The following is a 24,847-nucleotide window of genomic DNA, read 5'->3' as shown; positions in this document are numbered from 1 at the left end:
CTTCTCTTCCACCACAATGCCTTCTCTTCTTCCTTCTCCTCCACCCCCATTCTAAATCCCATTATCATCATCCAGGAACCTTCTACATACACACCTCAAAGTAAGTGAACGTTTCTACCATTTTTGTTGAATTTAAGAAATTTTCAGTGAGCTGGAACCAATTACCCAAAAACCCATTGAAACAATGTTTTCGGTTAATGAACTTTTCGGTTAACGAACGACCTTCTGGAACGGATTGAGTTCGTTAACTGAGGGGTCACTGTACTCCAATGTACAGAATATTCCTCCGGCGGGGCAATCCGCGTATTTGCGAATCCTTGTATGCTAAACCCACGTATGTTAAGGGCCGACTGTAATAATAATAACTCTGTAATAATAATAATAATAATAATAATAATAATAATAATAATAATAATAATAATAATAATAATAATAATAATAATAAAAATAAATAACCATAAATAAAAAAATGAGAAAAAGATCAAAAGTGAGAAACAATACTGCTCCTCCCCGACTTATGATGGGGTTAGGGACCCAAATCCAGGTCCTAAATCGAATTGGTTGTAAGTTGAAAATACTTAAATAATACATAGAAAATCTAAATTGGGTGTCTCTTTTTCTTTAAAGCACCAGAAAACTCTCACTTTTAAGCTTGCCAGCCATTTTAAAGTGAATTATAAACAAAAATTTTCTCAGTACACAGCCTAATCACTCACGTTGAGACTCGAAAATACGTAATTTGAAAAAATTTTGGTACGACTGAGGCGATCGTATGTCCGGGTGGTCGTAGGTCGAGTAGGTCATAAATCGAGGAGTAGCTGTATACAGTACGTATGTTGTATTGTCAATAGTATGAGAAACAATTGAGACGCTGTGTAAATGAGGCAGAAAGTCAGATCAGCAACCTGGGACTTGGTCACAATTTTCATGATACCATATAGCAGCAGGGTCCACCATTAGACAGTACATTATGCTTCCAATATCTTCCCAGGCGGTAGTACCTCCCTGTTTGGTAGCTGCCTTATGACAAATCTCATGTTTAGAAATATTTTTCTTTACAGGTTGTTGGCATGAGTTCTGAAATGTTTGAGCAGATGCAGGCATGTTACAAAGAAAAATTTGATAGAGCTCAAGATGTTCTCCGAAGTTTGGTGCCCTTCGACTCAGAGGATGCCCAGCAGAGTTTTCTCTTTACTCTTCAAGAAGAATCCCGAGAATGTTTTTGGGCAGGTAAAAACCTCGGGAATGTACAGTCAACCAAAGATGCACTGACCCCACCCTGGGTCTTGTGCTTGCAATTTTACCTGGCAATACTTGGTAAAGTAAGCCTGTTTGTAAAGGTGATTGTGATTGGTGGATCTATTTTTGGCTGTATCACTGTCTGGATAAATATTAAACACACCAAGGGTAGAATTTTTTAATATTAAACTTTTCATCATTATTTTAGAACATGAGAAGTTTCCATTTTTTTTAAATTTGCTTAAATAACGAAGAAAATTATATTAATAAATTGGCAGCTCAACTACAACCAGAGCTGTCACAAGACTTTCTCATCACATTTCCTTCATTATTGAAGCAAATAAACGAACATTTGGAAACTTCTCAGGGGGGTGGGGGTGGTGGTCATGGCTGTGGGGTCAGCACCCAAGACACCCCTGACACCATTGGCTGGGACTGAATTTAAAAGCAAATGTCACTGATAAGTTGTGATGACACATTTATGTAAACACACTGTGCCTTTGAATGTTACAGGTCATTTACATTGGATTTCAAGCATCAACCATTAGTACCAACCAAGTTACTCCAACATATTGATAGGAGGGAAGGTATATTGAGTTGCCAAGCAGCGGACTGTCATATACTAATGGGATTCTGTGATCTTAAATATATTCTTTGTATTGCTGTTGTCACCGTTTGCATGGGTTAGCTGATGGCAGCTCTCTCTCTCTCTCTCTCTCTCTCTCTCATACATTCCATTTTGATTGTACTGTACGTATTAGCCAATTCAGTCATTAGTAACACATCTACATCACCTGGTGGTTTCAGATTTTCTGCAAGTACGTGTATCTTAGATCATCCAGCCGCCTTTCTGTTTTTCATTTTCTTGTTTGCTTTCTCCACCCACCCTTTCAATCCTTGGGCATGTCCTTTACTGATTTTATTTCCCCTAGGCTGCTCTTGTACTCCTCACTCAGTATGTTCTTGAGTCATCCTTGATTTCTTCGTTATCGACAACCATGTTACCTGGTTAGTTCTCCCACAGTGGTCACTAACATTGATAAAACTATTCTTTCTACTTGTTCTGCAGCTTTATCAGCCTCAAATCATATTAGTTTTTGTAAGTTTGTAAGAAAAATTATTGCCACTACACCTCTGATTGACTGAACTTGTTTGTCTTAACTTCAGGTGAAATGTTGGATCATTTTTGTACTGAGAATGCAACAACGTGGGATCAAGAAATTAGCCGTTATCTCTTCCAGTTTCGCACCATGTCAACCTCCATTGGTGGAGTCACCCCCTTCAGTATCATGTTTGCTCGTAATCCAACAGGTAGTGTTTTCAGGTTCTTGTCTGAGTGATTTTAAACAGTTATATTATAATATACAGTATACAGCTACTTCTCGACTTACGACCTACTCGACTTACGACCTCCTGGACATACGACCGCCTCAAAAAATTTTAAAATTACGTATTTTTTAGTCCCGACATCAGTGATTGCGCTGTGTACTGACAAAATTTTTGTTTGTAATTCCCTCTAAAATGGCTGGCAAGCTTAAAAGTGAGAGTTTTGTGGTGCTGAGAAGAAAAAGAGACACCCATTTTAGATTTTCTATGTATTATTTTCGCATTTTTGACTTACGACCAATTCAACTTACGACCTGGATTTGGGTCCCTAATCCCGTCGTAAGTATGGGACTGCCTGTATTAGGCTAGTTGAAAATTTGATAGTTACAGTAAAACCTCTCAAGTTCAGTAATCAACACTTCACAGAATGGCTCGGATCGCTTGAACTTCACTTATGAATTAGGCGACATCATTTATTACCCAAAATTGGTATAAGTTGCATTTATGCAACAAAATTAGATAATAGCAAGTAATTTTTTATTATTATTAAGTAGTTTTTCTGGTATAGTTCTTGTTATGTGAATTATGTGTACAGTTTCCTGTTTTTAATACCGTCTCGGTGAAAAAAGTGTGATGTAAGTTTGAAAGATGTAGGCATAGGACTGGATATTTCAAAGACAAAATTGTACACAGACAAAACTTTGGTAAAACTTAATTCATACAGTATATCTTCTATTAACTATGTGATATATACAATTACAGGTGTACAGGGAGTTCTTCTATAACGGGTGTTTTGACAACGTGAATTGGCTCTAACGCGATTGATGAACAGAGGAACAATATTTGTAAAACGCGAACGCCTTTGCTCTAACGCGATTCCACTCGAACGGTTGTTGTGGCTTGGCACGGGGTTATGCAGTATTTACAGTTCACGTTCGACATCACATGTTCAATTGATCTATGTGTTTTGCTTGTGAACAATTGCAGAAATAATTTACCGTATATCTCGGCCTATAAGAAGGAATTTGAACCATAAAAAAATTAGCCCAAAGTTAGGGGGTCGTCTTAGGCACCAGATATAAAATTCTTACCTCTTAAATATTGCGGTTTAGCGTGTCAAGAGTGGTGATGGAAACATCGTAAACCACTCAAGGTTCTACCACTAATTATTTTATACTGAAACTTACGTTTGGGAAGCTGGATTAAAATGATGATTACCGGTATATTAAAATAATAAAAATGTACTATAAACCTGTCTAACATACCGTAAAAGAACAATATACCCCGGTAATAAACACAGCTGCTATCATCACCCCCCACCCATTTGCCAGTGATAAGAAAGGGAAAGTGACCTTGACTGTGACCGCCTGTGGCTATTTTTAGCCGTCCTTGTGTTTGGAGGTGGTCAGTAATGCATATCTGTATATTTACTGATCATAATACAGTGGGGTATGCTATAACGAATCTAATTGGTTCTAGAACCTTGTTCGTTATAGCATTCGTTCGTTATAGGATTCGTTCGTTCCAGGCCCCCAAATACAACCACTTAACACTGAAAAATATAATATAAAATTGTAAAAATTGTAAAAAAGTGCATACATATGCATCTAAACCCCTGAAATAAAGAATATCATTAATACTTGTAATAAAAATCAATAAATAAGGGAAAAAAACAATTTAAATAATGTTCGTTGTAGGAGTTTCGTTCGTTATAGCATTCTCAATTTTATAGGTAAAACCGTTTGTTATAGGAATATTCGTAGTAGGATCCGTTCGTTATAGCATACCCCACTGTACTTATCTCCTATAAATAATTCATTTAAAATTAATTTTTTTACAAAGAATATTCAGTAAATGACTGAGTTAATTCTTCAAACTACCGACAGTGGTAAATTTAGGATATAAATGATGAACAGAAGTCACGTCATGGATTCGGAGTTTGGTCCTATATGATCACCATAAATGTCTGGTCAACTTCACCTACCAGGTATAATGGTAGCCTCCCATTTTTGCGAAACAAGTATATAAATTAAAGAAAATACTTGCAGTGTGTTTAATATATTACAATATATTATAAATAAATAAATAAACAAATAAATCGGCAAATCTATTTCAAGTAAATGGAAATATTTTACTCACACCGACATTAGTTCCAGTTAAATAACTGACGCTTAAGTGAGTCACTAGTGTACACCAGCAGGTAAAATTTGATGCCAATACTTGAAGTGAATTGGCATTATTTTAAATAACCAACCATAAATAAATGCAAAAAGGAAAAAAGATCAAAGGTGAGAAAAATTATAATGTATGTATGTTGTGTTGTCAAAGGAAGAGAAACAATTGAAACTGCAGTTGTGTGTAAATGAGGCAGAAAGATAGATCAGCAACCTAAGACTTGGTCACAATTTTCGTGATGCCATATGGAAGTAGGATCTACCATTAGACAATACTGTACATTATGCTTCCAATATCTTCCCAGGCAGTAGTATCTCCCTGTTTGGTTGCTGCCTACTACCTATGCACAAATTTTAGTAATATTACTTTGATACAACATGATAAATTAGACAAACAATGAAAATAAACAAACAAAAGTTATTTACCAAGACCTTCTCTCTGAGAACAGAGGGTAATAGATGGAGAGGAGATAAGAAGGCTATTTATAGCCCGTCTTTGTGTAGGAAGTCGACCACACTATAAATAATTCATTTAAAATTTATATTTTTTACATAGAATATTCAGTACATGACTACGATTATAAAATAGGCCGAGATATACGGTATGTAATATTTATGTGCGTGTGATGTAAACAGAGTGCTTGGCCTCTCTCTCTCTCTGTATGGATGAAATTCGTGGTTTACAGTGAGTGATACGATTGTCGTAACATTACTAGGCTGAAGGCGCCTGAATACTACTTAAACACATCAAAATTATGTTAATTGATCACTGTATAATAAATTCATTCACTCATAATTTAAAATTCCCTTATCATCCTGTGTTATATACAGAAATACTTGAGTCCCTGAGCGAGTACACAAAAAGAAAACGGAGGACTAAGACATCCTGAAGTGGATAGAGAACAGACATCTCTACTGGGGGACTCAAACGTTTCCCATGTTTTGTGGGCGCTGTAGCATAATATGAATAATATGTAAATTACAATTTACCTATATATATATTGTATGTAAATTGTAAAAATTTAAATAAAAGAGAAAAACTAAATACGTAGCGTTTAAAGTGTACAGTGTGGTGGCTTGGCGCGGGGTTATGCAGTGTTTACAGTTCACGTTCGACATCACGTTCAATTGATTTATGTGTTTTGTTTGTGAACAATTGCATAAATAATTTATGTATTATTTATGTATATAGTATACCTGTACAGTATATGTAAATTGTAAAATTTTAAATAAGAGAGAAAAACAAAATACATAACGTTTTAGACCTGCGCTCTCTGTTTACTCCACACGTTCAGTTTGAAACACGAAACACGTGTGAAGTTTTTAAGCGTCCTTAGTGAATTCTGATTACTGTTTCTCCAATTTTGTGACTATGGAAAAGAAGAATATGGGAAGCGTTCTGGTGATCGCATTTCCAGTGGTGATCGTGAAAGAAAGGCTATAACACTTGAAGAAAAGCTTGATGTTTCATGACTCCTCAACATCACCCTTCTCCCCCATCAAGTTATATTCATATTTTTTCAAGGTAAAGTATAACATTTACTGTATGATTTCATTATTAGATATGAATGTAACATTTATTTAGACTGCTATCCTTTGTGTTAGGCTAACTACGAATTTTTTTTTCGATTTGGAGTAATCTGCACCTAACCCTATTTTCTCCATAAGCCCTGTTATTTCTATTACGCGAATTTCTATAACACGATGTTTGACAAGAACACAACTATCGCGTTATAGCAGAACTACCCGTACCCTGAAAACCAACGTCCCGTTGACCGCTGATTTGCATAACCTACGATTACATGTAGGGGAAATACCCCACAAGTTCCGTTGATACCCCCAAGATCCGATGAGCGGCAGAGGAGTGGCAGAGCTGTTTTGAATTTGGCAGGCGGTGGCATACCGGTAGTGCGAATTCTTGCCACCAGAGGGCTCTTCACACTGCCCTGACTCATTCCTGCCGTCTTTGCTCTTGTTTACATTTACTATGTGTTTTTTTTTCCAACTCAATGTGTTACTCAACCATGTCTAAATGCCCCAGTGATAGTTCCTCTTGTGCTGGAAAACTAGATGTGGTGTAATAAGGCGTAATAAAGCATAATAAGGTTTAATAAGAGTGGTGATGGACCAGCGAAGAGTGGTAGAGACTTGAACCTGCCACCCTAGACTGTCTCTACCATCCTGAACACAGGCAAATAATAGTCTCAATTTATTCTTTACAGTGCATATTTAAGGCTTATTATGCTTGCTTTATATGTCTGCTTTATTTTCTTGCCTGACATTGTGCACTACGGAGATATATCAAAGGTAGATGGGAGTGTTTTTTAGGGTGGCCGGTCCCTAACCCTCTGAATTTGTTTTGTTTTTCTGGGATTAATTGCTTCGATAACTGTTGATTCACTAACCAAAGACTTTTCCCAGTCCTTAAATGCATCTGCTATCGGGGTACACCTGTACAGTATTATAAACAGAGTTGTAAAAAGTACTGGACATTGTTACTTAAGTAAAAGTATTGCTACATTGGCAAAATGTTACTAAAGTAGAAGTAAAAGTATCCAAAGTTCAATGTACTCAAGTACAGGTAGATATAAAAAAGTATATCATTCATAAAGTACTCAAGTACTGAACGTAAAAATTAACAAAAACTTATTATTTTCTCAAATATTAAAATAAATCCACGATAAAAAAAATAGTTAACTAAAGATAACATTGAAACAGACAGCATTACACATATTTATTTGCAAATCTTTCTATGAGATTAATCAATAACTGATTCTCAAATTATGGCTGTCTTATTGGGAGATTTTAGGCCTAAATATAAGCCCAGCATGACTAAACAGACACTCACAAGCAGCAGATGCAGGTAGTGGGGTGTTAAGCTTGAGAGATAAGTCACATAATGTTGTGAAAGATCTCAATAGCTCCATTCCATCCCCTGGGCATGCCAAGTAGCTATCAAGCTCCTTCAGTTAAGGAGTTTATGGATAAAAGAAGATAAAAAAGTCATCTTCATCAGAGGAGCTGCTGTTAAAGTTCTTTGAAAATGCAGTTTGGGGGTTTTCATGGTCTAATTCTTTGCTCAGAATTTTGAAAATCAATCTTTGTGCATGTTTAACCCCATGTTTCCCCTGGTGTTCATAGCTCTCTCCACTCGATTCAAGTAATAAAGAGATGTTGAGCTCATCTAAATAAATCACCATGTATATAATAATATAAATAAACCATTGGTTTAGTATCATTATTGTATTGTGGAAGTTACGTGAATGTTCCCGAGTTCTGAATCCCACAACTATCTAACTCCCAACTGTGATTGGTCCAGATGTGAAGAAATGCTTGTGATTGGTTAACTTTCTGTGATTGGATATTTAAAACTATTGTTTGGGGCATGTATTGAGTAACATTTTTAATTTTTTATTTTTTTTTTGCAATTATATTAGAGTAAAAGTATTAGAAAACCATACTTAAGTAAAAGAACTGAAAAATGTGAGCACTTTATAAAAAGTAAGTACTTACCCAAAATTGATATTTGAGTACAATACTCAAGTAAATTTACTTAGTTACTTCACAACTCTGATTATAAAATACCATTGGAAGATCTGTCAAATATAAATTACAGCATAGTCTGCATGTACGCGGTCAAGTGAACCCGTGGAGGTCCGCGTAAAACGAGAAACGCATAAACAAAATAACAGAACATATGGGATTGATTGAAATAGAGACTGGGCCGACCCCCAAACTCCACTTTTTCCGACACAATACGTACCTTGTAGTAAAAATAACATCTTAATTTTATGATGGTATGCACACACAATTAATATTTAAGAGAAATATCAATAATATTAGGTTTTTTAACACTTACGTTAGTAGAAAAGATGGGTTGGCACACGTGGATGGCGGCTGGTTCCGAGGCAGAGGGCAGATTAGTTGCCCTCCAGTGAATCACTTTCACTACTCGCAGAGGTTTGCAGGGCCTCCCAGACAAACCCCTGAAAGTCCATATCCTCACTGTCACTATCACTGACTTGGGCTGGCTGTGGTTGTGGTGGGTTGCGGGCGAAGAAGTTCTTAATACTACGTTGATGACTAGCATTGATGTTGTCGAGATAGATCTGGATATACGGCTCCATAACTTTCGTCAGATGGTTATTAGACGCTTCATACTGATGCTTGTCTGGGTCGTTGTCAAGGATGAGCTAATTTTCCCCCCAACTCGATGATTTCCTTCACATAATCATGGCTTGGTCCAAGTAATTCAAGGTTTTTCTCGGGTGGTGAGGGTCCAGCGGAAGCCATTGTGAGGGGAATAGCGGGCACAAGAGAGAACTGTATACGCGGACTGAGAACAATGAGACTGGCCCGGCTAGGTCAGCGACTTCTGGTGGCAGGGCACGTCATGTTACATTAGACCAATCACAGCTAGCGGCGGAGGGAATGCATGGCTGGTAAGGATGCGTGGCCCAATCACAGTCCGATACGTCATATGACATCGGCGATAACGTAAGCGCAACCTAATGCGCAGCCCTCACCGCGCCGCTTCCCGCGTTTGGTCAAGAATGGATTGCGTGAGTAAAAAATGGCGCGGCGCGTCTGGACCCCTCCAGCCGCTCACAAAGTAAATGATGAAATTTACTGCGTATATTAAAACATTTCATTCTGGCAAGGCACCGCGTAAATGACCAAACGCGTAAACAAAAACCGCGTAAATCCAGACTATACTGTACAGTTGGGGTGGTGTGGCAGCTTGGAGAGTTGTGGCCAACCAGTAATTGGCAAATTTGCCATATTTTATGATGGGACTAGAATTAATCTTATTTTTGTTTGATTCTAAACAGAATAATGAATGACTCAAATAATTAATGTACCTGGGACTAAATTCCTGAAAACCAGGGGTGTAGCCAGCCAACCGGGAGCCCTTTGACTAGGCACATTATCAAGCTTCTTCTCCCTCTCTACCAAAAATAAAAAAAGTAGTTTATATTTATAAGGTGCTGAGTGTAGGTAAATTAATAAAAAGAAACCAACAATGTCCTTTCAATATTTTTTATTGAAACAAAAATAAAATGCAAAAAATTTTCAAGTGTATATTGTGATGAACTTAAGTTTAGCCACTATTCAAAATCCATTCTTTGGGATTTATGGCTAGCAAACAAATCAATAATGCCATTAAAATTAAGTTTTCTTGCCAAACGAGCTTACACTGCCAAAACACCTAAACTGTTTAGTTGACTTTGACACATAGTTATCTCAGCACATTTTTTTTACTCTTCCTAGAGTACTGAAAGAGCATTCTCTCTCAGCAACTGTAACTGGAAGAGTGCAATGACAGCTGACCAAGCTCACGGTGCTCACCAATGCAGGGTTGCCAACTCTCAAGAGTGAACCATTACCAAATTCATAGAGATTTATTACGCTTTTTTTTGTACTGATTATTACCAGTTTATTTAGGTTTACAGAATGTTACAGATACAGGCTGTAGTATTACAGAGTTTTTTCAGATTTCTTATACAGTATTTATATAATATCTGGGGTACGGGAAAATTTATTTTTGGCTAATTTTTAATATATAATAGAGCCTAGTTTTGGCCCCTTAGTAGACATGGGCTTCGGGGAAACAGCCTTGCCCCTCACCCGACTATGCCCCTGCTGAAAACTAGTGACATAATTAGACAACAAAAACTAGTACATCTCCCAACACAACCTTTGAAATAGGAGTTTTCAAATGAGTCACAGTCACAGACAACCTCAGAGGAAGTGACCACTACCCTATTCTACTTTCCTTCCCATAAGTCCTCCTGACACCACGCGTTCCCCGTTGGCGGATCGACAAGGTGGACTGAGACTTGTGCAAGGAACTAGTGAAGGTAGACAGGAGTATTGAAGAACTTCCCTCAGTAGATGAAGTGGGTGAATACTTACCCAGCCTCCACCAGTGGGCTGGTCACTGCTCCATTCCTCGGACCTCTGGTCGTGTAGCTCACCGACCTGTTCCTTGGTGGTTAGAGAAGTGCAGACAGGCAGTTATTGAGCGGCGCAGAGCTTATGGTCGTTACTGGTGTTATAGAACTGAATTTTATCATGTGGAATACAAACGGGCCAGAGCCCAAGCTCATTGAGTTTTAAAGAATGCCGTTGCCTGTCTTTTTCTTTTATGTCTCCTCCCTAAATGAAAAAAATCCCTTGTCCCAGGTATGGAAACAAGTGCAGAAAATAGCAGGCAAGTTTTCATCTAATCCTCCCCCAGTTCTTAGGGCAGCTCAGTTATTGCCCCTCATGAAGGTGCGGAGCTTTTTGCCAGAGCATTTTCAGGTGTGTTTTCTATGACAGCTCGAGCCTCAGAGTCTAAGCGGGTGGGTAGAGTAGAGGAGTCATGGACCCTGGATTTTGGAATGGGACGTGACGAGATATACAACATCATGTTTTCAATGAAAGAAATGAGAACTGCCCTCTCACTCAATGGAGATACATCACCAGGGTCTGATGATATCCCATTTTCAATGCTCCGCCACCTTGAAGTTGAGGCACAGACCTTTCTATTGGGGCTATATAACAGGATCTAGCAATAGGGTGCCTTCCCGGCCTCATGGTAGGAGGCTACTGTCCTGCCTTTCAAGAAACTGGAAAAGAGGGTCTTCACCCTCTAGAATAATCCCCAAAGCTCTGACCTCCTGTATCTGCAAGCTGTTTGAAAACATGGTCAACTCACAGTTAGTATACTACCTGGGGAAGAATGCTCTTCTTTCGCCATATTAATCTGGCTTCCGGAAGATGCATTCAACAGCATATGCTCTTGTTCGTCTTGAGTCCTCGGTCTGTGAGGCTTTTGCTCGTCATAGCATCTAGTCTGCATTTTCTTTGACCTAGAGAAAGCATACGACACAGCTTAGAGATTTGGCATCCTTAAGGAGCTTCACAATTTTGGACTGTGGGAAATTTTACCATCAATAATAGGTCAGTTTTGGGGGCGTCACACTTTCAGGGTCCGTGTAACCACAGAAATATCAGCACCACATATTGAGGAGGATGGGGTTCCTCAGGGCAGTGTTTTGAGTGTGACCTGATTTGCCATCGCAATAAATGGGATAGCAGCTTTGGTTCAAGGTGGTATATCAATCTCATTGTATATAGACAACTTGGCCATTTGGTATGCAGCATCCCGCATGTCAATGGCTGAACATCGCATGGAACTTGAACTAGACAAGGTTTTGCATTGGACCACAGAGCATGGCTTCGGATTTTCTCCCTTGAAGACTGTTGCCATGCATTTCAGCCACCTCCGAGGTGTTCACTCAGATCCCGATCTACAGCTCTATGGTCGTCGTGTGAGATGTGTCACAGAGACCTGTGTCCTGGGCAATATCCTCGACAACCGGCTTACGTGGCAGCCACATATTCGTTACCTCAAAGAGTCTTGCCAGTGTGCTCTCAATTTATTGAGAGTCTTGGGGCACACATTGTGGAGTGCTGACCAAGGAACTCTGCTACACCTTTACCACATGCTAGTTGGACCCAAACTGGATTGTGGGTGCAAGGTGCATTCCTCATCCACTGAGACTAGACTCAATACACTGAACTCTTTTCATCACACTGGGGAGTGCCTGGCAAATGGTGCCTTCAGGTCTTTGCCAATCCTGAGTCTGCTAGGTGATGCTGATGAGCCACCCCTTGATCTTCGACGTCAGTATCTCCAAGTCCAGTGTTGGTTTCGCCTCCACCGCCTTCCACAGTCTGTAACCAACACTTGTGTAGTTGACGATGTCCCCACACTACACTCAGCACCCAGGCCTCCCATGACCTTTCAGCTTCAGGGTAAGGGAAGTTGTGAGAATTCTTTGTCTTCCTCCTGTTCAGATAAGCCCCAGGCAGTTCCATAGTGCTGCTCCATGGATCTTCCCTGAAGTTTGAGTCTGTCAGTAATTTAATGAAACGAAGGACTTAATCAGTCTCTGTGATGCTCATTCTCTTTATTTAGAGCATGCCTCCTCTCACAGAGGGACTATTCCTATACAGAGCCATCCCTAGGGTGTGGCAACCGGTGCGACCGCCCCGGGCCCCGCTGCCCTTACCTCACCCAACACCAGAATTAGTGACTGCGTTAAGCTGACCTCACCTTACCACCCAGAATCAGGAGACCACCTGAAGGATTAGTGACCAGCATAGTTAGGCATAGCATCTGCTGGCATGAGGTCAAAGGTACCACCCAGACCGAGAACAATGTCATTCTTTTCTGTTCTCTCTGTTGAAGAGGAGTGAAGACGTTGACAGCGGTTGCCTGTCAGTGTTGTCGAAACTCTGAATCTCCAGTTGTCCGTGATTATTGATTTAAAGTGACACCCACAATTAAGGACAATATTTTAATTTAAAGCGAATCTTTCCTATTTTGCGTGAGTCAATCCGGTGCATCATACTTAAAATTTTGCGCCTAATGTTTCTGTGGGCACGCTACACTGTCCAAAGGGCAAAGCTGTACTGTACATGTGCTAAATGATTACTTAAATTTTTGTCTAGTGCAAACCATCGCATGTTAATATTCAAATTTATCACTATCATATAAGAATTTCAGCAATGTAAAATATATTCTCCCAGGTCACTTCTGTGACATTTTATAAGCAAAAAACATAAACTCAAGCTAAAGGACAAATAAACAAATAAACACTTCAGTAGCAGTCACTTCCCTCCCTCCCATCTTTTAGGCTTAAAGTTTTTATCTTATATAATGTCACAGACGAAAGTTAAGAGAATATATTTTGCATTGCTGGAATCATTGCAAGACAGTGAATAATTTGAATATAAACGTCATATATTTTGCACAAGAGATAAAATTAATCACCTGTATCACACTTCAGTTGTGATTTAAGAGTTCTAGTGTATATGTATGACGTATATTGTGATTTAAGGGCGATTTAGGGGAATTTTAGGAGTGTTTCTGACTTTATGCATTTTTGGCTTTACTTTGTATATACTTTTCTGTGAGCTGGAACCACTTACCCAATATCCCATTGAAACAATGGTTTCGGTTAACGAAATTTTCGGTTAACGAATGACGTTCTGGAACAAATTGTGTTCGTTAACCGAGAGACCACTGTATATATATAAAGCTCGACCCCGACTTATGACGGGGTTAGGGACCCAAATCCAGGTCGTAAGTCCGACATGGTCGTAAGTCCGACATAGATAAAAAAAAATAATAATAATAATAAATCTATAATGAAATACATAGTACAGTGAAAGTAATAAATAATAAGGAATAGTTACAGTGTGACTGAGCACTTAACCTTTAATGTAGTCAGCTGAATGCACATGGGGCCCCCATAATTTTCTAATTATACATGGAGACTACATTAACTGGAAACGTTTCGGTATAGAAAATGCGTGTGTCATTTTGAAAAAAAGAAAATTCTGCGGCAGTCGTAAGTCCCGACGGTCGTAAGTCCACGTAGTCGTAAGTCGGGGTCTAGGTGTGTATATGTATATATATGTATATATGTATATGTATATATGTATGTGTATATATATATATATGTATGTGTATATATATATATGTATATATATATGTATGTATATATATATATATATATATATATATATATATATATATATATATATATATATATATATATATATATATATATATATATATATATATATATATATACACAGTCAACCCTCACATTACGCGGTCCCGCATTCCGCGGTTCACCGTTAACGCGGTGCCTTGCCTTGCCAGAACCTCACGTGCTCACATTACGCGGTACGTGAACCCCATTACGCGGAGAGTGTCCGGCGCGACGCTATTTTTAGATTCGCCCCACCCGCCACCCGCCCGCCTGCCTGCCTCTCCCTCCTCCTCCCTCCGCTTGGGCAAGCGGCGCGGTAAGGTTGCGCAGTGTGTGTCTTTGTTGCGTTATCACTGACGTCATATGACGTATCAGACCTGTGATTGGCCATGCATCCCTACCCCCCTCTGCTGCTAGCTGTAATTGGCTTAAAGTATTATGACGTGTCCACCCGGGGGAGGGAGGAGAGACGACGCTTGACCTAGCCGCGGCAGTTTCATCCCTCCAGGCCACTCCGTGTAAACGCGCATCCATTGTTCCGTAAAATGGCTTCCGCCGGACCACCACCCCCAGAGAAACCTTTCCTTACCTGGACCCAGCGGCACTAAACCAAAGAAGACACGACGTTCCTTAAGCTACGAGGTGAAGTATAGCATCATCCAAGAGTTGGAGAAAGGAACAAGGCAGGTTGATTTGGCGCGCCAGCATGGCGTGAACGAATCTACGATCCGGACTATAAAGAAGGATTCAGCCAAGATAAAGGAGCACATGAAGATCACAAAGTCTACAGGTGCTTCTATGATCAAGTATTTTCACAACCGGGTGCTTCTCAAGACAGAAAAATTACTTGTGAGGTACTTGGTGCGTCAGGCGCGACGCAACATGGCGGTCGACACGCGCTCTGTGAAGGACTACGCACGTGAACTGTACATGGCAGTGGCACGAAAGATGGGAACTTCAGAGCCCAAACCTTTACTGCTTCCTCTGGGTGGTTACAGAGGTTTAAGATCCGGAACAAGATCACCAATATAAACATTGGTGGTGAAGAAGCGAGTGCTGATCGTGCTGCGGCTCGGGAATTTCCTCCGTTTTTACGTGAGATTATGGAGGAAGGACAGTACAGTGACTTACTCAGGTGCGTTTAACATGGACGACCTGGTCTTTCTGGAAAAACTACCTTCCAAGTCCTTCGTTGTGCTGAATGCCAGTAGGATTCGGGCCGGAAAATGCAGAAGGAACGATCACCGCCCTGTTTACCACCTCAATGCCTCCGGTACCTGTAAGCCTGCTATCGGTGACTCCACACAGCCCGCAAGCCGCGACTCTACAAAACCATGACATGACCAAGCTAAATGTCCTCACTGGCTGACAGCACGTGAAGGCATGGATGTTCTCTGCTACACTGTCCCTCTCCTGGTTTGATGACTGTTTTGTTCCCATGTAAAGAAATTCTGTGAGTTTAAGGTGAATGTCCCATTTAATATTTTGTTGCTGCTGGACAACGCACTGTGACACTGCCTCTACTGTTAGATCGGCCACCCCAACGTGAAAAGTGGCCCTCTTCCTCCCAACACTACTTTTCCTATATATATTACAGCCCATGGACCAGGAGTTGAATCTGCAATGTGAAAGCTGCATTCTCAACAAAAAAAATTCCAGCTCCTGAACGACTACACCAACACCAGGAAGAGTTGCGAACCTGAGTGACACCACCACCTATAGCAAGAGCTTACTAAGATGAGGAACAAATAGTTAGAACAGCAAAAAATACTCTTCAAACAATTTGGAGAGAGTATTTAACATCAAGAAAGCTGTGGACATCTTGGTGGAGTCATGGGATCAGCTGTCTATTGCTACAATTCGTCACATGGAGACATGTGTTGCATGGAATACCAGGTGAGAGGAGGAGTCAATCTAGACTGGTGAGGTTCAGAATGCTGTAGCAGTGGACCTTTGCCAGAGAAGGCGCATCGTTACAGTTCCAGGCTTCTCCGAGACCACCAACTACGCATACATCCTGAGGTGATCAGAAATCCTGAAGTGACTGGCTTACTCTGTGATGTTGAAGAAGAACACGCCAGTGAAGAGAGGAGGAAGAAGGTGCGTAGTCTCCAAGAACACAATTTAAGTCATAGTGATATTAAGGGTGCCATGGAGTGTGCAGAGAAGATGAAGTCCTTCCTTTCCCGCATAATGACGGCGACCGCTATGAAGTCTTCTATAACCGCTGGTGCAGGCTATGGAGCCGCATATCAAGGTGTGTATCACGACAACATCAACGCCTGTACCGCCAGCATAACAGATTTCTTCACCAACCCACCACAGCCAGCCCAAGCCAGTGATAGCGGACAGTGAAGTTGACTTTTGAGGGGATTTGTCAGGGAAGCCCTGACAACTGTAGTGACAGTGATGATGATTCACCTAGTAATGGTGATCTCACCCAGGGCCAGTAATCTGCCCTCTGCCTCGAACCAGCCTCCATCCCCGCATGCCTACTCCATCTCTTCTACTACCGTAAGTGTTCCACATAATTTTTAGTCTTCTAACCTTACCTTTTATTTTTCCTATGTTAACCTTTATCTTTCCTAACCTAACCTCTTCTATATTACTTGTTTTTCATACCATCATAAAGTTAAGATAAAATTTTTACTGCAACATAGTTATAGGTCAGTCAAAAAGTGGGAGTTTGGGGATCGCCTGACTCCATTTCAATTAATCCTATATGTTATGTTGTTCACTTTTACGCTGCTCTCACTTTCTCACAGCCCTCCGGTTATATTAACTGTACAAGTAGGTGAGGGTTAATCAGGTATATATATATATATATATATATATATATATATATATATATATATATATATATATATATATATATATATATATATATATATATATATATATATGGTTATCATTACCTAGACCCCCTCACTTCCTACTTAATGCTAGGGGACTCCAAATCCAGGTCGTAAGTCCCATATAGATAAAAAAAATAAATAAAAATTTTTTTTTAATTAAATTTTTTTTTTTTCAAAAAAAAAATTAAAAATCTAAGCAATGAAATACAGTATACTAAACGTAAAAAATAATGAGGAATGGGATACAGCAGCCAGTAAAAGTAATAAATAATGAGGAATGGATACAGTGTGACTGAGCACTTACCTTTAAAATGTGTGTAGTCAGCTGAATGCACACAGAGCCCCCATAATTTTTTTTATTTTACAGGATACATGGGTATCGTTATTAATTGGAAGAAGCAGAAGAGTGAGACAGGGGCTGGGTGGGTCATCACGCTTCAGACAGGTTTATGTGTACTGTGGTAACTTGCTGGTTGAAGGTATTGGATCATCTTGAGGGAGTGAAGAGGCAGCACTGGTGGGGCGCGGAGGAGCCAGTACTGGGGACTTCTCTGAAATAGATGTCCAATTTAGACTGCAGAGTTTGCTTTTTCTTTTCATTATAAATTCTCTGTAGCAAGAAAGTGCATCTTGGATCATTCTGTCAACTTTTGGCATAACGCCATAATTTTATCCATGCTATCAAACATTTGCATTCCTTTATTAATTGTAGCAAATGCCTGCCATATGTTTCACTGAAAACTTTTTGGGGGTGCAGGCTCTTCTACATTTTGTCTCTTCTTCCTCTGCAACTTTCTGCATCTAGTTCAATAAGATCCTCGCTACTGAGCTCTTCAAGCGCTTCTTTTCTCAACTAACTGTCCAACATCTTCAGTATCAATTTCTAACTTCAGCTGTTTACCTAACTCCACTATCTTGTTACTACTATCCAAAATAACTTCATTTTCATTAAATCCTTTGAAACTGTGCACATATCTTTTCAGTATTTTCTCCATATTCCATCTATGCACTGTTGTGTATCCTCATCCCATGTTGCACCAATGTTCTTTTTATACATGACAAAAAATGTTGTACCTTCCAAAACTGTCTGAGCCGCTTTTCTCACCTCTGTAGCAGCAACAGCCTGAGCGAAGGTCGATGTAAATACACACGCTTAAAGTAGCAGCAATAGCACCTTGATCCATGGGTTGGATGATAGAGGTAGTGTTAGGTGGAATGTTCAATACCTTTAACATCAGGGTGCATGTCGCCCAGGTGCGGTGGGTGTCCCGAGCATTATCCAAACTGCAAAACCTTGAATGGAATCCTTTGTTGCAGACAATACCTCTGGCTCGTGGAATGAAACAAGTCATGAACCAATCCTCAAACAGTACTAGGTCATCCAGGCTTTGTTACCAAGTATAAAACACTGGCAGTGTGTGCTTGCTGACATGTTTAAAAGCCCTGGGGTTCTCTGAATGATAGATCATGAAGGGCTTTGTATTGAAACCAGCAACATTCCCCAACAACAGAAGTGCTGTAATTCTGTCCTGAATGCCTTGAATCCGGCATTTTTTGCCTCTTTGTGGAAGTATGTCCGCCTGTGCTCTTTCCACACAATCCAGTCTCATCCACATTGAATATTTGCTCAGGCAAATAATTCCCTTCCCACAATCACATCATCTAACTCCTCCTTAAAAGCTTCGCAGCACCAACATCGCACTAGCTGCCTCCACTACCTTAACATTGTGTAGATTGTAGCGCTTTTTTAAATCTATCAAACCACCCATGCACATCCTGTAAAGGCTTGATCACATTCATCTCCTGCCTGTTCTTCCAGTATAGCTTTGAACAGGCTTGCTTTAGCCTGTATGTATAGAACACTTAAGGTACACGCTTCTGTATCTGGTCTTCTATCCATATCACCAATAATTTTTCCATATCGTGATAGGACCTTGTCTTTCTTTGATATTATAGTTCCCTTTTATAGGTGTTGTTCCTTTCACTACTACCTAATACGCTCTCTTTTGTCCTTCAGAATAGTGGATATAGTCGAAGTGGCAGTCCTGAAGTCGCTGGAGATTGTTGCTACTGTTTTCCATTCTTACTGTGTTATTATCTTCAGTTCCATCTCAAAAGTAATTGCTCTGTCTCCCTTTCCTGGAGCACCACCAGCACTCTCACTTTACGCTTTCCAGTCATTATAAAGTCAATTAAATACTCTATAATAACGTAGAAGTTCACAGCGCTATACTCAGTATAGGACAATGAGAAGCCAAACACAAACAAAAGCCCACTGAGTGAGTGTACCCACGCAGGCCACCCACACACCCCTCCCTCTCTCGCCCGGATCGAAACGCTGCATAGAAAAAATGCCATTTGAAAATTTTTGTGTCAATTTAATGTCGTAAAGAAAGTCGCATGTCCCGTATGACATAATGCAGGTCGTAGCGTACCAAATTTACTAAGTCCAATGTAGTCGTAAGTCGTAGTCTAGCTGTATATATATATATATATATATATATATATATATATATATATATATATATATATATATATATATATATATATATATATATATATATATATATATATATATATATATATATATATATATATATATATATATATATATATATATATATATATATATATATATATATATATATATATATATATATATATATATATATATATATATATATATATATATATATATATATATATATATATATATATATATATATATATATATATATATATATATATATATATATATATATATATATATATATATATATATATATATATATATATATATATATATATATATATATATATATATATATATACAGACAAGATCTCCACTAGAATTAAACAACACAAATACAGTGTTAGGACAGCTAGAATCCAATGCTCTGTTTGTTCATTTGAGGGATAATAAGCATTGCATTGACTGGGATAATGCCTCAATATTACCATGTAATTCAATTGATAGGAACATCATAGAATCTAGTCTTATTAAACATACCGAAGCATTCAACATGAATTTGAGTAACGGCTTGTACAAGCTGGACAACTTTGTAATTAAGAAGATTTGTGATCAGGTGAGAAGGCCGGTCACTTGACCATCTGACCTGACCACCAACCGTTGTGTGCTATTTAAAGATTAGTAGGGTCATTACTCAATACCTGACCGCAGACCTGGTCTCACCTCCTCTGTATATATACACCTTGATTTGTATTACTCTCTAGTCTGTACTCACCCTGAAGATGTGAATTACACGAAGCGCTTGGGAACTTTTTTCTTCTCTCGGTTATCAGCATATATATATAAATATATATATATATATATATATATATATATATATATATATATATATATATATATATATATATATATATATATATATATATATATATATATATATATATATATATATATATATATATATATATATATATATATATATATATATATATATATATATATATATATATATATATATATATATATATATATATATACACATTAGTGATCTGTTAACCTAACTCAACTGCTCTAGAAGGTCGTTCGTTAACCTAAAAGTTCATATGAAACCCATTGTTTAATGGGTTGTTGGGTATTGGTTCCAGCTCAAATTTCTAAATTCAACAAAGGTAGAAAAGTTCACTTACTTTGAGGTGTATGTAGAAGGCTCCTGGATGATGATGATGATGGGATTTAGAATGGGGTGGAGGAGAAGGAAGAAGAGAAGGCATTGGGGTGGAAGAGAAGTCACCCCATGGCTCATTTCACCCATAAAATTTTAGCTCTCTGGTGTAATTCAAGATTATTTTTAAATCAACACTGCACTGCATTATATATTGTCAATATGTAAAATATATTTCAAAATGACCAATAATTTGCTTGGAAACACAGAAAAAGCGTTTAGTTGAAGAGAGTCTCAAGCAAGATGTTACCTCCAGTGAAAAACAGAGAGAGACAGTAACTCCTGTTTGCTGTGTTAAGAGGCTGGATGCCGCACATTAAACTAGTCACTTACCTTTTCATTATGTCTAATAATTGTTAAAATGACTAAAAATTGAATATTAAACTTTAAAATTATTGAATAGTATAAACTTTTGATATTTACTAAAATAGTAAGGAATTTAAGCCCTAGATCCCATTAATGTATTGGCGGACTGATACTAAAGCTGGTTGCCTGGTCAGCAAGCAAAACATGTTGAGGCTTACGTAAGAACTTGTTAATCAATTTTTTTCAAAACGGAATTGAAGATCCTTAGGAAGGCAGTTCAATCGAACACAAACGTATATATATATATATATATATATATATATATATATATATATATATATATATATATATATATATATATATATATATATATATATATATATATATATATATATATATATATATATATATATATATATATATATATATATATATATAATATATATATATATATATATATACAGTATTATCTCACCTTACGCTGGTTTCACTTAACGCTTTTATCATATACGCAGTGCCTCACCAGAGCTGAATCACTTAACACTGATTTTTTCCACATATACGCCGGTGAGTGTCCGCTCAGACGGCTCGAGACGCTATTTTAGATTTGCCCCACCCGCCACCCTGCCTGACTGCCTGTTTTAGCTCATAAAATTCATACAAATTTCTGGACCAGAATATAATTTACATTGCTGGAATTCTTACAATATGATGATCATTTTGAATATAAACATCATGGATTTTGCATTAGACATACAAATTTTAGATCTAATGTAATAACTTGGTTTACACAAAGCAAGTATTTTATCTTTTTTGCAAAATATATGAAGTTTACATTCAAAATATTCCCTGACCTGCAAGGAATCCAGAAATGTCAATTATATTATCCTAACTTTAGTCTGAGGTATTATTTATTACTAAACGTTAAAATCTAGTGTTTCACCCAATCATTTCTCAGAGAGGTAGGGGCCAGTGAGCTGGGAAGATGGGGGGGGGGATTTGAGTCTATTATTTGAATGGACATTAACCTGGCGACTGTATTTCTCTTAAATATTAATTGTGTGTGCATACCATCATAAAATTAAGATGTTATTTTTACTACAACATAGGTATTGTGTCGGAAAAAGTGGAGTTTGGGGGTCGGGCCAGTCTCTATTGGAATTAATCTCATATGTTCTGTTGTTCACTTTCCGCGGTTTTCACTTTCCGCGGCACCCCATGGGTTCAATTGACCGCGTAAATTGGGGTACTACTGTAGTTAATACCATTTTTTAAGTTACTGATATTACCTTGACGTGTGTAGTTTAATATTTCTTAAATAATTTTGATAATATTGTTTTTTAATGTTTGTGTCACTAATTGAAACCAGAGTGATACTCTGATTTAGTTCCTTTAATTCATTTAATTTTTCTTTATAATTCCGATCTCAGGTATAACTTTTGTTCCCCAGAGTAGTGTTTAAGTTAGGTTTGGAAGTGTGCATCTGTTGGGGTAATATAATTCTGTTGAGTGCCCTGAAGGCCTACTCAGGATGGAGTTAATAAGTTCTATTTTTTTTATACCATTTTCTCAGTGCTGGATATAATTTTGTTGAGTGCCCTTAAGGCCTATTCATTGTAGAGTTATTAATTTCTTATTTTTTTAATACCATTTTCTCAGTCGATGATATTATGTTGTTGAAAGCCCTTAAGGCCTGTTTCATGTGTGCAAGCAACACTTCTTAATACTTGAGTTTATTGTTGTCTAATGAGGCATTGTCTGAGTTTCTAATAATTTCAATATCATGTTTAACTTTTATTCCCCAGAGTAGTGTTTTAAGTTCAGGTTAAGAGGTGCACATATGTTGGTGTACCATTATTTGATTGTGTCTGTAGTGTTGGAGGGAATATAAGTGTCTAAATTTTACAGTGTGTCTCATACGTCCCAGTCACAGACGCTATCCTTCCACGGGTCACAGACAATTCATTTTGTTAGTAAATTTAAGTGTTCTTGTGCTGGTTCGGGATTTTTCTCAAAGGGGCGCTTCCACTGCAATTTCCATCTAATAATCTTTAATAAACCCCAAGTCAAGTGAGAAATTAAAGTCCAGTAAATTTCAGACCGGTTACATATATATATATATACTAATCTTGAAAAAAGCACCGCAGCGGTCGGTAGTCAGGTCAGAGGGTAAGCTGACCCAACCTTCTCACCTGGTTACAAATCTTCTTAATTACGAAATTATCCAATTTGTACATACCATTACTCAAATTCATGTTGACGGATTCGGTATGTTTAATGAGAATAGATTCTATAATGTTCCTACTGTCAATTTTACTTCTCCTTAGTCTGTACTCACCCCTGAAGATGTGAATTACATGAAAGCGCTTGGGAACTTCGTGTTTTCTTTTTCCTTGTGGTTATCAGCATATACCTGGATCACGCACACCTACAGTGATTTATTTGCATATATATATATATACATACAGTAGTACCCCGATTTACGCGGTCAATTGAACCCACAGGGTACCGCGGAAAGTGAAAACCGCGTAAAGTGAACAACAGAACATATGGGATTAATTCCAATAGAGACTGGCCCGACCCCCAAACTCCACTTTTTCCGACACAATACCTATGTTGTAGTAAAAATAACATCTAAATTTTATGATGGTATGCTCACACAATTAATATTTAAGAGAAATACAGTCACCAGGTTCATGTCCATTCAAATAATGGACTCAAATCCCCCCTTCCCCTCTTCCAAGCTCACTGGCTCCTACCTCTGAGAAATGTTAATGTTTAGTTATAAATAATACCTCAGACTAAAGTTAGGATAATATAATTGACATTTCTGGATTCCTTGCAGGTCAGGGAATATTTGAATGTAAACTTCATATATTTTGCACAAAAGATAAAATATTTGCTTTGTGTAAACCAAATTATTACATTAGATCTAAAATTTGTATATCTAATGCAAAATCCATGATGTTTATATTCAAAATGATCATCATATTGTAAAAATTCCAGGAATGTAAATTATATTCTGGCTGAGTAATTTGTATGAATTTTATGAGCTAAAACAAATATCTTCAGTTAATAAAAAAAAAAAAATGTTCTTCATGACACTACCTGTCAATCAAAGTACCCCACCTTGCCTCCCCCCCTTCCTCACACTCACGCCAGCTGGGTCGGTCGGTCCCAACCCTCCCCCCCACCCCCCACCTTCCCTCCCTACCAGAGAAATGTTGGGAGAAAATTCTAGATTTTAACTTTTAGTAATAAATAATACCTCAGACTAAAGTTAGGATAATGTAATTGACATTTCTGGATTCCTTGCAGGTCAGGGAATATTTTGAATGTAAACTTCATATATTCTGCACAAAGGATAAATATTTGCTTTGTGTAAACCAAATTATTACAGTAGATCTAAAATTTGTATGTCTAATGCAAAATCCATGATGTTTATATTCAAAATGATCATCATATTGTAAGAATTCCAGCAATGTAAATTATATTCTGGCCGGGTAATTTGTATGAATTTTATGAGCTAAATAAAAAAAATAAATAAAAAATTATACTTCACCGTGTATATGAGTAGATGCACCGCGGAAAGTGAAAGTCCGGTTCTGGCAAAGTACCGCGTAAATGAGAAATCGCGGAAAGTGAAACCGTGTAAAGCGGGGTAATACTGTATATATATATATGCAGTCATGCTCCGGTTA

At 38.0% G+C, this 24,847-nt stretch overlaps 1 protein-coding gene across 1 annotated transcript in view; it reads left to right on the top strand.

Moving 5' to 3' along the window:
* Positions 1-24,847, top strand: part of LOC121859386 — a gene marked incomplete at its 5' end in the record, with an annotated part of 65,122 nt that overhangs the window by 7,010 nt on the left and 33,265 nt on the right. The window contains 2 exon segments of the mRNA XM_042356168.1: positions 1,062-1,230; positions 2,407-2,550. Coding sequence (XP_042212102.1) covers positions 1,062-1,230; positions 2,407-2,550 — 313 coding nt within the window.

This window comes from Homarus americanus, unplaced genomic scaffold (assembly GCF_018991925.1).
Source record: "Homarus americanus isolate GMGI-L3 unplaced genomic scaffold, GMGI_Hamer_2.0 scaffold7626, whole genome shotgun sequence".
In the NCBI taxonomy this organism is placed as follows: domain Eukaryota; kingdom Metazoa; phylum Arthropoda; class Malacostraca; order Decapoda; family Nephropidae; genus Homarus; species Homarus americanus.
This window is presented reverse-complemented; position numbering and strand designations above follow the sequence as displayed.